General features: G+C 39.6%; 1 protein-coding gene and 1 long non-coding RNA gene across 4 annotated transcripts; both read right to left on the bottom strand.

Annotated features, from left to right (window-relative positions):
• Positions 1-361: 361 nt before the first annotated feature.
• LOC311057085 lies at positions 362-2,436 on the bottom strand. Its single transcript, XR_014601952.1, has 3 exons — positions 2,165-2,436; positions 1,387-1,485; positions 362-455 (listed from the first exon to the last, which is right to left on the bottom strand). It is a non-coding gene; the product is annotated as an uncharacterized lncRNA (long non-coding RNA).
• Positions 2,437-3,823: 1,387 nt separating this feature from the next.
• LOC311057607 (T-cell surface antigen CD2-like) lies at positions 3,824-8,221 on the bottom strand. Of its 3 annotated transcripts, none has more exons than XM_084074602.1 (7): positions 8,086-8,221; positions 7,293-7,637; positions 6,039-6,152; positions 5,612-5,767; positions 4,953-5,063; positions 4,468-4,575; positions 3,824-4,123 (listed from the first exon to the last, which is right to left on the bottom strand). In XM_084074602.1, the coding sequence occupies exons 1-7, from the start codon at positions 8,174-8,176 to the stop codon at positions 4,056-4,058; spliced, it is 993 nt and encodes a 330-aa protein (XP_083930728.1). In that variant the 5' UTR covers positions 8,177-8,221; the 3' UTR covers positions 3,824-4,055. The 3 variants fall into 3 exon arrangements, with proteins under 3 accessions (XP_083930728.1, XP_083930729.1, XP_083930730.1); XM_084074603.1 differs by having other exon boundaries at positions 4,953-5,060; XM_084074604.1 differs by having other exon boundaries at positions 5,612-5,728.
• Positions 8,222-15,992: the final 7,771 nt, after the last annotated feature.

Raw genomic sequence — 15,992 nt, 5'->3', positions numbered from 1 at the left:
AAAGAAGCTATTTCGTAGCAAAAATATTTTATGAAGTCACGGAGAAGAGAATAATGGAATACAGTTCAGAGTTTGGTTATTGTACCAGAATGTTCTAGTAAACAGGAAAATAGTTCTGTAAGATAAATTGATTGTAATGGATGAATTGCACTGGGTCAGGCAGACCTAAAATGGTGTAACTTATCATGAGATTTCATATTATTGTGTGCCAAGATGTATGGCCACAAGAAGGTATAAACAGTCCTGTCTGCAGATATGGCTCCATTTGTATTAACAAAGAATGGACTTATAATATCCGGATATTATCAGTGTCATATGTTTTGCCAAAATTATCGTATAGTTAAAATACGTACCGAGGTGTGGGTGGTCTTCAGGTTCCTCCTGTTTAATAGAAATGTCCCTGGCTGAAACTGGAGAGTTCATCTTCACGTGCACTCTGGACTCCACACACTGGTCTGAAATGAACAAATTGAATAATGACTTTAATTACTGGAGACCCAGCAGTGGTGTCAAAAAAATAATTAAAAAAATAACTATTTGCAGAATGTCAAGGCAAAATAGCCTACTGTAAGTCAACTTTACAAAATATGAATCTGACTTGGGTTCAAAGATTGTTGGATTTATATATTAGGGATGAAATCACACTTAGTTGAAGGTTACACAAGGAAATAAATGTATCAAAATATGGACTCCTGCAATGCAAACAATGGTCTAAAGTAAATAAGGTGAAAGTAGCCCACCTCTTTTTAATGTTTCTGCTGCCATGCATCATCCTTCTAATCTACACCCATCACCAATTATCAGCCTCAACCTTGTGTGAAAAGCAACTATTTTGGCTCGACAGTGGCGCTAGGAGATAGGTCATGGGGAACCTCGATTAGGGTTCATCTTCCATGGCGCATAAATGCGCAGAACAAGTTTCATAGCAATCTGTCCATTAGACTTTGTGAAATCTTGTGTGCGAGTGGCCTAAAGGTGGAGCATTTGGGCACCAAAAATAGTAAGATGCATCCTTGCTGGGTGCATTAAAGGACTATTTACTGTAACTGTTGGAAGAAGCTGCATTCAGTCATGGTTGGCACTATGGAAAAGCCCATATGACCAGAAACAATCATCCAGACTATGGATGTGCATACAGTACCTGACCAAATTCTAAATAAAACATTCTACTGTTCTGGCAGTTTTTCTTTGAATGCGTTTCAATATTTTATTTTTTATAACTACCATTACCGTTATATCCATTTTTCATTCCACACTGTTGAAGCAAAAACAATTCCACTGCCAACGTATAATGCAACTAGCAACTGTATTGTATGTGTATGTGACAGTAGACACCTTGAAGCTAGAAAAGGGGAAGAAAGAGAAGAGACAGTGAATGAAACGTACTGAGGTCTTGCTGGTCTTCAGGTTCCTCCTGTTTTATTGAAACGGGTCTGGCTGAGTCTGGAGAATTCATCTGCACCTGCAGTCTGGACTCTACAGAGTCTGGAATAAAACAATTAAAATCCCAAAGGAGTTTAGAATTAATTAAGAAGAGAAACATCTCAACTTCAACAACAAGGAAGGAATTACTTACTGTGTTAATTTTATTTTTTTAAGTTGTCAACTGGGTAAGTTACTTTTTCATAGAACACATAACCTTTTAGACTCCAAGTTGCCCAGGATCAAAGTATTTTGTTGCAGCAGTCTTGAATATTATGTGTAAAATATAATGAATATCTTAATGCAATCCTCTCTCTGATAGAAAATGTAATTATCTCTTAAAATCAAGTAGGATAATGCATTTTCACAAAGTCTGTTTATTCTCTTCTTTTTTTTTTAAATACTAAATTATTTAATGATTTGTGCAAATGGAAATATATATATATATATATTAACGTTTTCTTTTTTCAGGAAAACACTGTTCAGGTTCATATATATAAGTTACACAATACTCTTTTAGTACACACACACACACACACACACACACACACACACACACACACACACACACACACACACACACACACACACACACACACACACACACACACACACACACACACACACACACACACACACAGTCCCCAAAAGCAGGCAAAACTTGGAACGAAAAACAAAGTTCCAGGCCTGGTTAGGTGCTTGCGTACGTCATGGCCCAAAACCTAAAATTAAAGTGTGGTACCTTAGTTAAAGTTCCTGGACGTCCCTCAGAACTCCAACAGTCACAGGTGCAGGTTTTACCAGCAGGTTAACGTGGTATTTCTTCCCAATCTCAACCCATGACATGTTGCCAGAGGAACTTTTAATGAAGCTGGTTGTTTAAAGCTCTATCTGGGTTGTTCTCTTTGTGTCTTCAGGTTGAAAACGACAGACTGACCCTCAAAACGTCAAATTGGTTTAAGTAAAATGTTCTAAAATGAAAATGTCTGTTTACTTGTAATGGACTCTAGAATGTACTTGAAGCTAGCTTAGTATTAGTGGTAGCCCACAAAACAGTCTTTGAATTTAGCAAGCTCATAATATATCGGTCTCAACCCGGACGAGAGAGAAGGTCGGACACGGTCCTCGTCCTTCCCTTTTTTCTCGTCCGGGTCGAAACACACGCTACTATGAGTTCCCCGCAGATTGTTATTTAGCGCCCTAAATGCTAGGTTTAGATCATTAACAGGAAACATTGTTTTCAACAAAATAAGATAAACTCCCTAAAAATATAATGTACCATGAATTTCACAATGTTTGTAAACAAAAGTATGTACTTTTTAATGGTTACTGACTGTGCTTCAGTGGTGTTGAGCTGCTAACACACGTTTTTGTTTTCTTTGAATTTTAAAGTGTCAACAGTCAGTCAACAACAACAACACACGGATAAACTTTATTGACAAAATGTATATACAACACACACACACACACACACACACACACACACACACACACACACACACACACACACACACACACACACACACACACACACACACACACAGGGCATGAAAGCACATCATAAAAATACAAACGCAGACTGGTTTGGACACAGGGCCTTCCTCTGGGCTTCAATCAGATAGTTACCATACTAGTGTATCAATTACACACCCCCACCAGTTTACAGTACAAGACATTATGTAATATCATGACAATTTCATAGTCTTTAGGCCTACATCCCTGGATACACTAAAACAGCATGCACACATACTATATTTCTCTTGTACATATTTTTCACTCTTCATACCAGTAACCTCTAAGCTGGTTGTATGACGTTCTGTATAAGTATATATAACAAAAATGTATCGACCCCTTAACAGATGACGTCACACTGGCTCCAAACGTCACACTGGCTCCAAATGAAACCCATTCTGCCAGGTCTCGCTGGGGCACGCCTCACTAGCCAACACACAAGAGGGGGTTGGCACCCCGAAACAACAGGTTGAGAATTGATTGCATGAAACAATCACCTGTGCATCCAGTCTCAATGTTGGTAAACAAATAATGGTCCAAAGCAAATTGTGACAACCCTCATCCACCCTGCTTGTTGTTGCTGTTGCTGGGGCTTATTGTCAGAGTAGAGTCTGAGGGATTGTCTGGTAGATTGAGGCACACTTGGGCTTGGTGTGTCCACTGTCCAGGCTATAGATATATGTGCCTCACCTCATTCACTCTCTCGCCTCTCCAGGTTGCAGTTTATGTGTTCATTTTTTTGGTTTACACCTCACAATATTCATGTTGCACATGATATTGTGGTTATGTTCATTTATTTATGCTTATTGCTTTAATAAAGATCTTTTGGTTATAATTTCAGTTGTTTCTGAGTCTCCCCTTTGTTGCAAATGTGAAGCAGTTGTTGAACCCAGGACCTCTCACACACAAAGCGAGAATCATACCTAGACTGTGTGAATCTGGTGAAATCAGACAATATGGTATGGTTTTAGTCATTTCACTTCTGCCCTGACATTATGCTATGCCATGGCACTATGTTGCATCATTTGATACCCAACCAATCAGAGAAAGAATAACGTTGCATCGGAGAGTTTATCCCTTAATGTAAACGTTCTGATTCTGTTTCATATTCTGATCGGATCTCAAACATAGATGTTGTCCATGGGCACTGATGTCTGTGTCATTGTGGGTCTAATGGAGGCACACATCACTGTGGAGAGAGGACAGCATTGGTTTGGGTTACGTTTAGGTATGTAGTATAAGGTAGGGGTTCATGGTTAGGTAAGTAGTAGTTATGTATGTTGTGGTTAAGGTTAGGTACGTAAGTAGTGGTTTTGTTAGGTATGTAGTGTGGTTAAGGTTAGGTAAGTAGTGGTTATAGTATGTAGTCGATGGATAGGGTTAGGTAGTATTGGTTAATGTAAAGGTTACGTATCTATTGGTTAGGGTCAAAGGTAAGGTACTGTTTTGGTGTGTAGTAGTGAATTCATATCAATAGAAATCAGCTCCTCAAAACAAGTACAGTATATACAGTAAGTGCTAGGATGTGTTTACCATAAGGAGACTCCTCCCCTCCTTCCTCCAGGCTCTTCCCCTCCTTCTCCGTCCTCTGTTTTCCACGGTCACCAATCATCACCACGTAGACGTTCTCTTCCTGTGGACCTGAAAACAAACACATAAGATTATAATCTACTTTAATAGACATAATAGACATTAGTATCCCGAGATACATGTCTCAGGAATGGTACTGTAGTATCACGTAGCCAGATATCTGATAGGCAGAGATCTCTGACCATCTGGCCAAGAGAAACTAACATACAAATAGTAACTCTGGCAAATTCCTGGGATAATATTGTTCCTATGCCACTTTCTCTTAAATTGGATGTGTGCTGGGATTTCATGCATCTTGTTTTTTATACAGTTGTAGTTGAAAATAAAATGTTCTTGTTCTCTGCCAGATTTGAATTGCCACGAGTCCTTGCTTTAAAATGGTTTATAAATAAAATATTATTATTATTATTATTATCATATATTCCTACCTTCTGTCTTCATCCCTTGCTGTCTCTTCTTCCTCAAGCTGAAGAATATGATTGAAGCCATGAATATAGACATGACGCCTGTCACTGCAACTACTGCTGAGACATGAGCTGCTTAGAAAGAAAGAAAGTCTGAGATGTAAATGTAATATGAAGGACGATGCCATCCTGACTGTCACATCATGATACTGATGTATCAATACATCTGCAGCGATCATCAATTAGGAGAGGGGGAAAAAACTAAACATTAAAGGAGTAGTTCAACAACTCAAAAGAGTCTCCATTGAGTCTTCTACTGATGATGACTTGGTCATCAAATTATTGGCTTAGGAATGCGACAAAAAAAAAGATCTCCATGAATTCAAGGCTTCATGGGGTGTGTAATTGATAGAAAATAAGTAATTGTTTGGGTGAACTACTCCTTTAAAAGGATCCCTTAAATACCTTAAATATTTTATTTATTTAAGAAATAGTTCATATTTCACTCAATAGGGGCAATGCCTGTCACACGTTGATGATGTCATTTGTCAAGGATGTTGTACTCAGAAGCACTAAGAAGGTAGGTCTACAAATCTGTGTACTGTCTGTCACTGAATATGAAGCAGGGTGTAGCAGTAAGCTCAGCACATGTTCCCTATATAAAGAAAGGTTAATACAAATACCTCGACATGTCATCTGAAAGGGAGCACTGTGCTGATTGCTGATATCATTGCTGGCCACACAGATGACACTCCCATTCATGATTCTGCCAAGCAACAAATTGTGTCCATCAGAGCTACCTGTACCAGGATTGAGGGACACATTCTGATTGGTCAAACCTGTTCAGAGTAATCAATATTTAAGTAAAAGTTATAATAATTATGTTGCTTTTAATGAATGAACCAACTTTAATGCACCCAAATACAACAATGAAGCCATTGAAGTCAGTCATGTGGTGAAATAAAGGTAGAAACATGAAAACATTAATTAAATAGTACATTTAAAAGTGTAATGCACCCCAGTCAAATGTACAGCCATTTGAAAGTATACAGAACAAGTTCCTCTGCAAGATGCTAGGCTACTGTAATTACAATAGTTATAATACAGTACCTGTGGTTGTAGTCCACTGGTAAAGGACTTGGTCTCCTTCGTCCACAGAACAGCTCAGAGAGATCCGGCCGTCCACCGTACAGGAACCCTTCACCACTGGCCTGGAAAGTGGGTCTAAGAAACAACAAACCAAAAGAGGAAAAATAACGCCACGTGTTGCCCCCAGGGGCCATATCTGCGACCCTCAGGGGCCACAGGCACACCGTTGCTCCAATCCGCACCAAACTTGGCATATACACTGTTTAGGGGTCAAACATGAGAATAGTCACACCGAAAAACTAACATTTCTCACATATGGAGCACTACAGCGGTATTTCACTTTAAATGGCCATAACTCGGTGTCCATTGCTCTGATCAGTGCATTATAGGACTGGATTAGAAGGCCTGAAAATCTACTGATTCAATATTGGCCTGACTCTCGTCACACCTGTGAAAATTGTTCATTTTGTAAAAGGAGGTTTGTTTTTTCATGTTAAAACAACATTCACAATTCTCCCGGTGCAACACAATTTGATGAAAACTCACAATCTTCACAATAAAACATCATCATGGTATTTTCTAACCACATTGGATCTGGTCAACCCCATAACATTTAAAAATATTTCCTGTTGCCATTAGGTGGCACTATGACTATGATTCAGAATTGTCACATCACATGTCTTCAGGCTGGGACTTTTATCAAATATGTGAAGTTTGGGGTAGGTTTGACCATGTACAAAACACTTCAACTTTCTTAGCGAAACATATAAATTCGACACCTCTCCACAACCACGACATTCGATGAAAACACAATTTTGATCACTTTGATATAAGCTAACACTTTGTTAAAGTATGAGCCTACATGTGCATACAAAATGTATGTTTTTATTCATATCGAGCCATTTTGCCGCACCCATATCCAAGTCCATCACTTTTGATCCATGTGCAAAGTTTTGACATTTTTCAAGCATTGTAGTTTAGACCCTCAAAGGTCCTTGCAATTCATAAGGGCCTTCACACCGCCTTCAGTGCGAAGGCCATGAACATTTGTATCAGTCAAATGAGCATAGGTTAGGCTAACAGTTTAATGAGTCATAAGAGCCTTTGTTTCCATCTACCTAACATTATCTGAGACTATTGCATAGTCAGCTATAACTAATGCTGGTCAATAGGCTATTGTGAATCACGAGGTGGTGTCAGGTTAGGACACATGTGTCATTTATGAACTCCAAAAAACTCCAAAATCTCCAAAAAGTAAAGTATGTTCTCACTCACCCAATACAAGGAGTTGGAACTGTGTTTTGTGTAGAATTAAATGTCCAACATCACCATCAAAAACCTCCACAGAGTAGATTCCGCTGTCTGTCCTCTGTAGTTGCTTAAAACTTAATGATCCATTTTCCAAAAGCTCACACCTGCCTTTAAACAAGTCTGTTACTTTTTTGCTTAAAGTGACCAGTGTGACACCTGTCTCAGACAGCGGGCTGTACTTCCACCTGAAATCGTCCTTTTTCTTCTTGTTTGTCTGGGATATCTGCCTGGCAATGTTGTTGTGGGGAAGAAGGAGGATGGCGTCGCCGGTTTGCTTGACTATTCTGGTGACATCCTTCTCAGTCGACACTGATGTCAAACACAAGTGTCAACATTTAAATGCTTTATTCCCCAAGTAGTGTACAATTAATCTTCAATGTATAGGTTATTATATTGTAGGATTTAGTCCAGTGAGGTAAAGACAACTTATACAGAGTAAAGACCTGTTCAGATAGCTGACATATTCTACTGATCAGGGAATTCTATTCTATTCTATTCACTTTCATCAGAGGAGACTAGTGCCTTATTTCAATTGAATCATTTAATTAACAAAGAGTGGTTTGATTACAGGGCCCTCTTTAAGCCCTCTATCGGTGAATAAGTATTTTGGTAATTTGAAAAAGAAAAAAATGAATTAATTGAATTAATATTCAAGCAGCACACCATTTCTACAGTGGAGCGCTGTGCTTCCCTAATGGAGTACGTATTATACAGGCATATAATCTATAATAAGCAAGTACACCAGAGCTATACTCACCAAGATGGCTCATGAAGACCACGACCACGATGCTGAAACGGAGGATACTGTTATAGGACCTGAGTCCTCTGTCAGTCTTATCTCTAAACATGTCTTCTCACCAGAAGATGTGAGTGCATGGAGAAACCAAATCTATGTAATGAAATGATAAACTGGTCATAACCTGTTTATTCGAGTCAAGGTAGGCGTTTGACCGTAGTTTTGTTTCCTGTTGAATACGGAAATGGATTGTTTCAGAGGTCAGAAATATGGTTGGTGTTGCTTGGCGTGTGTGTGTGTGTGTGTGTGTGTGTGTGTGTGTGTGTGTGTGTGTGTGTGTGTGTGTGTGTGTGTGTGTGTGTGTGTGTGTGTGTGTGTGTGTGTGTGTGTGTGTGTGTGTGTGTGTGTGTGTGTGTGTGTGTGTGTGTGTACAAATGTGTATACAGTAATCACAAGATGTTTGAGTTGTAAATGTTTGGGTTCAATTTGATATCCAAACAAACCATTCACAGCTGTGTAAGCTTTCTGGACGATAATGATGAGACCTACTGTATGTGACTTAGTTTCCCACCATAGACACACATCTCATGACATGCAGCATTTACAAACATAGCATACAGGCCTTTGTGACCGATATGCAAGGTTCATTTCAATACTTGTAGCTTATATCTGCCCACACTGTTAAGAAAACCCGACAGAGCAAAGGAAACTGATAGTGGTCTTTGCTGTTGGTTGGTGTTCAGTTCATCTTTATTTCAGTTCAGTCTTATCATGTTTGTAAGTGGAGGAAAATACAGAAAATAGCAGATCTACATGATAACAGATCTTGTTTATTTTTTTTAACACCATTGTATGACGAAGGATAAAATAGGGCTTAAAGGGCAAGACCACTTTGGTAGAGGTTTGGGTTGTGTAGTTACCTTGCCATGTAACTCCAAAGGTGGACAAGAAATCAAAAAATAATTGCTCCAGTGATTAGAAATGGATAATTCAAAATATGCTCCTCATTGACTTACATTGTACGCTGAAACAGCTCTCAAAGTCACTCTTTTAGCATGTAAACAAACGTAAACAAAGCTGATTCGGACAATATAGAACATCACACAACCCAACTGGATTTGTGCCCCCAGTTGGGGAAAAGACCTCACAAAAGGAAGAAGGGCTTCTTGAGAGAAAATGGTGTCTGTTTCGGCTGTTTATGTATTGGACACACTAGAAGTTATCACTAGAAGGCCTCACATCTAGCATGACGTAGCTCCCACTTTGCATTGCACATTCACCTCTGGCACAAACAATGTACACACGCACGCACGCACGCACGCACGCACGCACGCACGCACGCACGCACACACGCACACGCACACGCACACACACACACACACACACACACACAGTGTAGGCCTAGACAGTCATACTCGTCTGTACCAGTGTGACGAAGCTAGGAAGGAAATAATGCATTTTCACATTGCAGTAAACACACTGCTTCGCTCAGTCTTTGAATCAAATCACACCTTCTGTCCTGTATAGTCACATACCATTTTTTTGTCATCAATCTGTCTTTTGCATTAAACAAACAAACAAACAAACAATCAGTCAGTCAGTCAGCCTATTTTAGTCTTTATTTGTGGAGCACTTTTAATCAAAAATAAATAGTAACATATAGCCTCTATAGAATCACACCAAATAACACGTCATCTTCGACAAGATTGCAGACAAATTAATGTTCAGTCAAGCACAGAAATATCAAAGTCATAAATGTGCATATGCATCACATCCCAAAAGAATCCACATAGTAGTATCTGCCTTTGACTGCACCACATACATTTCACCAGCAGATGTCATGTACGTGCACTATATTTAAATTGAGCATCAAGTAGACTAATGAACCCATTTAGAATACAACTGCTTCAGAAAGCCTTGTCTGCCATCGCCAGGATAGGTAGGAATGACTGGCAAACAGAATACAAAAACCTTGTTTCTCCCAGCACTGGAGTCTGTCCTCTTAGGTTTCATACTCATGTGTTGTTATTATTACTCAGGTCAAATGCAATGTATTGTACTTGAAACATCTGAATCAACTTTATCGTCACATCACAGGTTTACAGGCGTAAAACAGTGGGTGAAATTCGTTTTTGAGCAAGCATTTTTGTTGTTTCCATAAACAGGGCAACCATGTAAAACAATAATTCATGCTGAAATGTAATGCTGAAATGAAATGTGATGAGCACAATGGATGAAAATAACATGTGCCAGAGCAGAAACTTTGTCATGTATAATAGTTGAATTTGACTTGGTGACAGTGCAAGTTACGGGCTGGACTGGAACAAATAGAAGGGTTTTGATTTGAATGTTGCGTAATTTCTATTGTGGTTCTGTAGCCCAAGAAACAGGATTCCGCTGGTTCTACCAGCTAAACTAGTTTTTTGTGTGTCAACTTTAATAGTTGTGGTTTCCATTAAGGTGAACATTTCATTAGTCTTACATTTTTATCAGAAACAAGTAAACCAACATTCCCCACTGAAAAAAAAAAACATGTGCTAACCATCCAACCCATCCCAGGATCCTATACGTAAAAAAAAAAAAGATAGAAAGAAAATCATGCATGGTCTTTTAAGGGTCTAGGTCAAGTTTTTCTTTTACCTTTATCTTTAGCATAGCAATTGTTGAAGTTTTTTTTTCTTTCTTTACATTTTTTAGGGAGGTGGAAACTAAAAACAAGCACCAAAGAGAGAGAGAGAGAGAGAGAGAGAGAGAGACACACACTCGCACGCACGCACGCACGCACACACACACACACACACACACACACACACAGTATATAAAGAGAGATCTAATGAATGCAAAGGTTTTAGAAAGGAATCCTTACTGAGGTGGCTAGATTTCATCAGTAATCTTTCTACCTGGTCCTGTCCTCCGTCTTCATTGTTGAACACGTGAAATCTTCCTGCAAAGCAATCAGTGACCACATCTGGAAGGCTGCCCTTCTCATCTTCAAAGATAAAACCTTCCACTGGTGTTCCCTTCAAGAAGTCACCCCCTGTGAAGAGCATGTAACTCTTTTCTAAGCCTGCAGGCCATAATATATCCATGACCTTCTCAACAGCTAGTTGTTCTTCTTCTGTGTACCTGCCGACTTTGACTACCACCAAAAACAGACAGGGTATGGAGGACTGAAGCTTCTCTTCACACAATTAACTCTCTTCACCAGATATTCCCAGAGTCTCTGACAACCCAAAGGACAGGAGAATAGTTTGAAACAAGCTGTGGCTATAGACCGGCCAGCAAGAAATGTGAGGCTAAATCAGCAGTGGTGGAGGGATGGAATGTCACTGTAGTGGACACTCCAGGGATCTCAAATGAGAACCCTGGAGGAGCTACTCCACTCTCTCAAAAGGAGTTATACCTGGAGATTATGAAGTGTATTATGGAATGTACACCAGGCCCGCATGCTCTTGTCATTGTAGTCAGGCTTGGCAGTGCAGAAATTGCACTACTTGAACTCCTACTGTTACTATTTGACAAAGATGCACTAAAGTATACAATGATCCTGTTCACCTACGGCAATGAGCTCAATGGCCAGTCACTCGATGAGAATATAAAGGCAGATAATTGTGTGTCAAAATTTGTTGAGAAATGTGGTGGTAGATATTGCAGCTTTGACAACACAAGGCAAGGTCACAAGCAGCAGGCAAGGGGATTCTTGAATATAGTAGATGAGATGGTTGAAGCAAATGGTGGCCAGCACTACACCCCTGGGATCTTCAAATTGGTAAAAACCGCCATAGCAGAAGAGAGGAACTTTTCACCTGGGTCACCAAATTCCTGTCTCTGGGAAAGAGTGGTACGGTGGCTCACAAGGCTATGGCACAGAATTTGCATAACTTTCATGCAAATATTATCTAGACTTTCCGATTTGGGCCACTTCCAGAGGGGCAAATTTGCCACTGCTACAGTTACGGGGTAACTGAAAGTTCACAGTAGCTAATATAACAGCCAATTGTCCAACTGCCCTTGAGCAAATGAGATAACCCCTATCTGTACCTGCTAACTTGCCAATATACCATTATTATGCACTTTAAATAAGTGTCCACTAAAGGGTATCACAAGTATCGCTCCTAAGTAGAGTTTCCTTTGTATTTATACGTGTTCTTTGTCCTGATTCAACTCTTAATGCAGCACCCATTACAAACAAACATACAGTACTGTTATACTACTGTATCTAACACTGAAAGGAGTTGCAAGAAACCTTTTGAGGATGCATTGTTATTGATAGGAGGTATAGACAAACTAGGAAGGTCACCATGCATCAGTCATGCATTTGTATTGTTCATCAAACTAGTTTGTTGGATACAGTATTGACGTTTTCATTCCTGGTATTCTACTGCACATCAATAATTGACACTGACAGATGAAAAACTCTTTTAATGACTTAGTGAAAGTTCACTGGTTTACACTGTAAATTGTAAGTACAATGATTAATAAGTGCCACTATTCTCTAGGCTTTTGAACACCATGAGAGCTCGGACTGGTCATCTCTCTGTAATCTTTTGAAATTTTCCATACATACAGTTGTTTCGCAGGCCTTTAAAATATTGTTCTATTCTTTATTACTAGTATTCTTCTTGAAGCCTGCCATTAATTCCTGCCATGTCTTAATTTAATACATAATCATTTTACTGTCTGTAAATATGTGTATAAAGTAATTCAAATAAAACGTTATTACTGTTGATGGATCTGTTTTAATAATCATTAATACCTTAGATCCTGAATTGTGTATTATTTTGCATAGTGTCTAGTGTCTGATAAACATTTTGCAGTAGACAGATTTCAGCCTGTCTGTAGCTGTGTTTTGAAAGTCGGCTCCTGGAATTTAATAACAATTAGTAGATAGTGGTCAATCTTGGATTGTTTAGGAGAACTTTCAGCTCTGTGTCCCTACAATGCAATAACACCTCTTTCAGTGGCAACTGGGTGCCCGGTCAAGAGCAGAGGTCAATGTCTTGACCGAGACATGGGGACGCTGTTTGTCTAAGATAAACTGTATCATCATCATCATCATCTTCATCATCATCACCTTCCATACCGACCAATGGAAGGAGTCCACATTGCGCCCCGGAACTCATCTGTGTCTAAACCTATGATGCCATTGTTTATGTTACCAAACTGATAAAGGTCATGTTAAACCCCAGTCCATTCTGTCTCTCGTTAGAGAGGGAACCGCGGCTGGGCGCTTGGCTCAGCCATGTGATATCTGTAAAACCTTCATCTCTCTCTCTGAATATAATACAATTTAATCAACCATATTCCAAAGCTGCCTCTGTGAGTTTTCTTGTTACCATCTGAAAGTTATCTGTACTGTACTTTATTGGGTGATAAGAAAATGTCCATCAACTGTTGTATTAGTAGTTGCATGCATGTATAAGTAGTAGAATATATGTGTTACCCACTGTCTACACTCAGTTGTGTGTCTGCATATTGCTGGCATTAGAATTCACTTTGTGTCTGTGTGTATTATGAGATCTAGAGGGTTTATTGTCATTGTGACATGTAAATTGTTCAAATGGCATTTACTACTGTTGAGGTAATATGACTTCTATGTTGAGTCTGTTTCCTTATGATACATTTTTGCTAAAGAATGTGTTGTATATTTTTCGTTGACATAGTGAAGCCGGGCCGGGAGAATTATTACAGAAAATAAAATGAGTATTAGTCAAAAGATTTCCAGTTTAGATACGACGTTTGTTGTTATCCAAACAGACAAACAGATGTTATCCAAACAGACAATTTCCCTCTAAGTAAAAGACAACTAGACAACAACTAAATACAAAGTGCATGTGGAACCTGCTACAACTCAGCTCAACTCAGCTTTCACCTGTCTTGTCTGTGGCTCTACAATAAGAAAGTACGTCAGCGCTAAACTCACCGAGATGGCTCATCAAGGCCATGACCACGATGCTGAAACGGAGGATGCTGTTGTAGAACCTGAGTCCTCTGTCAGTCTTATCTCTAAAAATGCCTTCTCACCGGAAGATGTGTGTGGAGAAACCAAAACTATGTAGTGTAATGATAGACTGGTCAGAACTTGTTCATTCGAGTCACGGTAGGCGTTTGACAGTAGTTTTGTTTCCTGTTGAATACGGAAATGGATAGTTTCAGAGGTCAGAGATATGGTTGGTGTTGCTTGGTGTGTGTGTGTGTGTGTGTGTGTGTGTGTGTGTGTGTGTGTGTGTGTGTGTGTGTGTGTGTGTGTGCGTGCGTGCGTGCGTGCGTGCGCGTGCGTGCGTGCGTGCCTGTGAGCACACACGTGCATACTGTGGCCCAGACCACTTGTTCAGAATCATGTGAGGTATATTTATACGTGTCAATGTGTATACAGTAATAAACACAGCAAAATAAATGTTGCTGTGTTTCGTTGATTGATTAAATACTTTATTGTTGGTTTAAGGATTGTTACCATTGTGGTCCATTCAAAAGTGTGGTTATAAGAACCCAAACTAATACACATTATAGTTCACAGAGTTGTTTGAGTTGTTCAATTTGATATCCAAACATAAAACAAATTCACAAATCTGTCTAGTGACACAGCAAGCTTACTCACAGCTGTGTTAGCTTTCTGAAAGATAATGATCTACTGTATGTGACTTAGTTTCTCACCAAATACACAGCCACACACATGATGCAGCACAAATATAGCTTACAGGCCTCACCAGATTAAATTGCTGGAGAAACCAAATCTACTTTACAATTCTGGTTCCGTTCAGTTGTTGTGCTGTTCATGATTTGTTCATTATAGCTGAGGTAATGTACTGACTGTAGTTTTGTTTCCTGTTGAATATAAGGAAATGGATTGTTTCAGAGGTCAGAAGTGTGGCTGGTGTGTGTGTGTGTGTGTGTGTGTGTGTGTGTGTGTGTGTGTGTGTGTGTGTGTGTGTGTGTGTGTGTGTGTGTGTGTGTGTGTGTGTGTGTGTGTTAAACGGATGTCTGAGCTGTGAATGTTTGGGTTCAACTTGGTATAAAAACATGAAACAAATGTCACAAATAATTCAATGATGAAAATAAAAAACAACGTAATACTTCCTACGGTTAATATGAGCATCAAATCACATGCACATGCATTCCATAAATTCCATAGGGCTGGACCACACATGGGCAAATATATTTGGCTTATTAGCCAGGAATCATTTTATAACTTCAAATGTGACAAATGTCAGTGTGTCAGCGTGCTTGGCGCTGGGGGGGTGGGGGGTGATAATTTACGATTATGTCCCTATAGGCACTTTAACTCGAACGGCGTTGAGTCGGCTCTAGCTGCCTTCGTAACGGTCGGCACGGCGACTAGCTCACTCGGCGGTGCCTCTTGTTGCTCAAGCCCGCCAGAGATAGCGCGCCTCAGAAATTACGGGGCCAGAGCTCTGCTCTGGAACCGTATTGTTATTGGCAGTATTCTGTCACTTCTTCTGCCACTTTTCGCAGTTCTGGCTGAACCGTGCAGTCGCTTTTTACGAAACTCGGCCATATGGTAGATGGTCATGAAAAACGATCAAGAAATAATTCTCACACTCATTCGTCAAAAGGTGGCGCTATAGCACTCAATTGAAAAATGCCAACTTTGAACAGGTACAACTCATGCCCTGTTTGACCTACAGCCATGAAACTTGGATACACATATGCGTCTCCTCATGCTGAACAACTTTCACACTCTGACGTTTGACCTCTGACCTTTAGATCTCCCACCATTTTGAATTATATGAAAAACAGTCATTGGCTCCTAACTTCTGCATTTTTTCACTTATGGAAAATCCGTTGGAATTTTTTGTAGAAAGTGGTCCAAAGTTCAAGTGTGAAACGTTTCGTGCAGATTGCTCAAAAATCCCAGGAGGAGATAGATTTTAACTATTACAGTTTTATGAAAATTATTCATCTGTGCC

This window comes from Gymnoscopelus microlampas, assembly GCF_963454915.1.
Source record: "Gymnoscopelus microlampas genome assembly, chromosome: 12".
In the NCBI taxonomy this organism is placed as follows: domain Eukaryota; kingdom Metazoa; phylum Chordata; class Actinopteri; order Myctophiformes; family Myctophidae; genus Gymnoscopelus; species Gymnoscopelus microlampas.
Note: the sequence above shows the minus strand (reverse complement) of the source record. Positions and strands in the feature narration are given on the sequence as shown.

What these genes read in the sequence shown, in the direction of transcription:
- LOC311057607 (XM_084074602.1), bottom strand. Translation starts at nt 8,176, where the DNA reads ATGTTTAGAGATAAGACTGACAGAGGACTCAGGTCCTATAACAGTATC. An exon ending in CTTTCAGATGACATGTCGAG is followed by an intron (nt 5,064 to 5,611) that starts GTATTTGTATTA and finishes TTTCTTTCTAAG; the next exon opens with CAGCTCATGTCTCAGCAGTA. An exon ending in GCAAGGGATGAAGACAGAAG is followed by an intron (nt 4,576 to 4,952) that starts GTAGGAATATAT and finishes GTTTGTTTTCAG; the next exon opens with GTCCACAGGAAGAGAACGTC.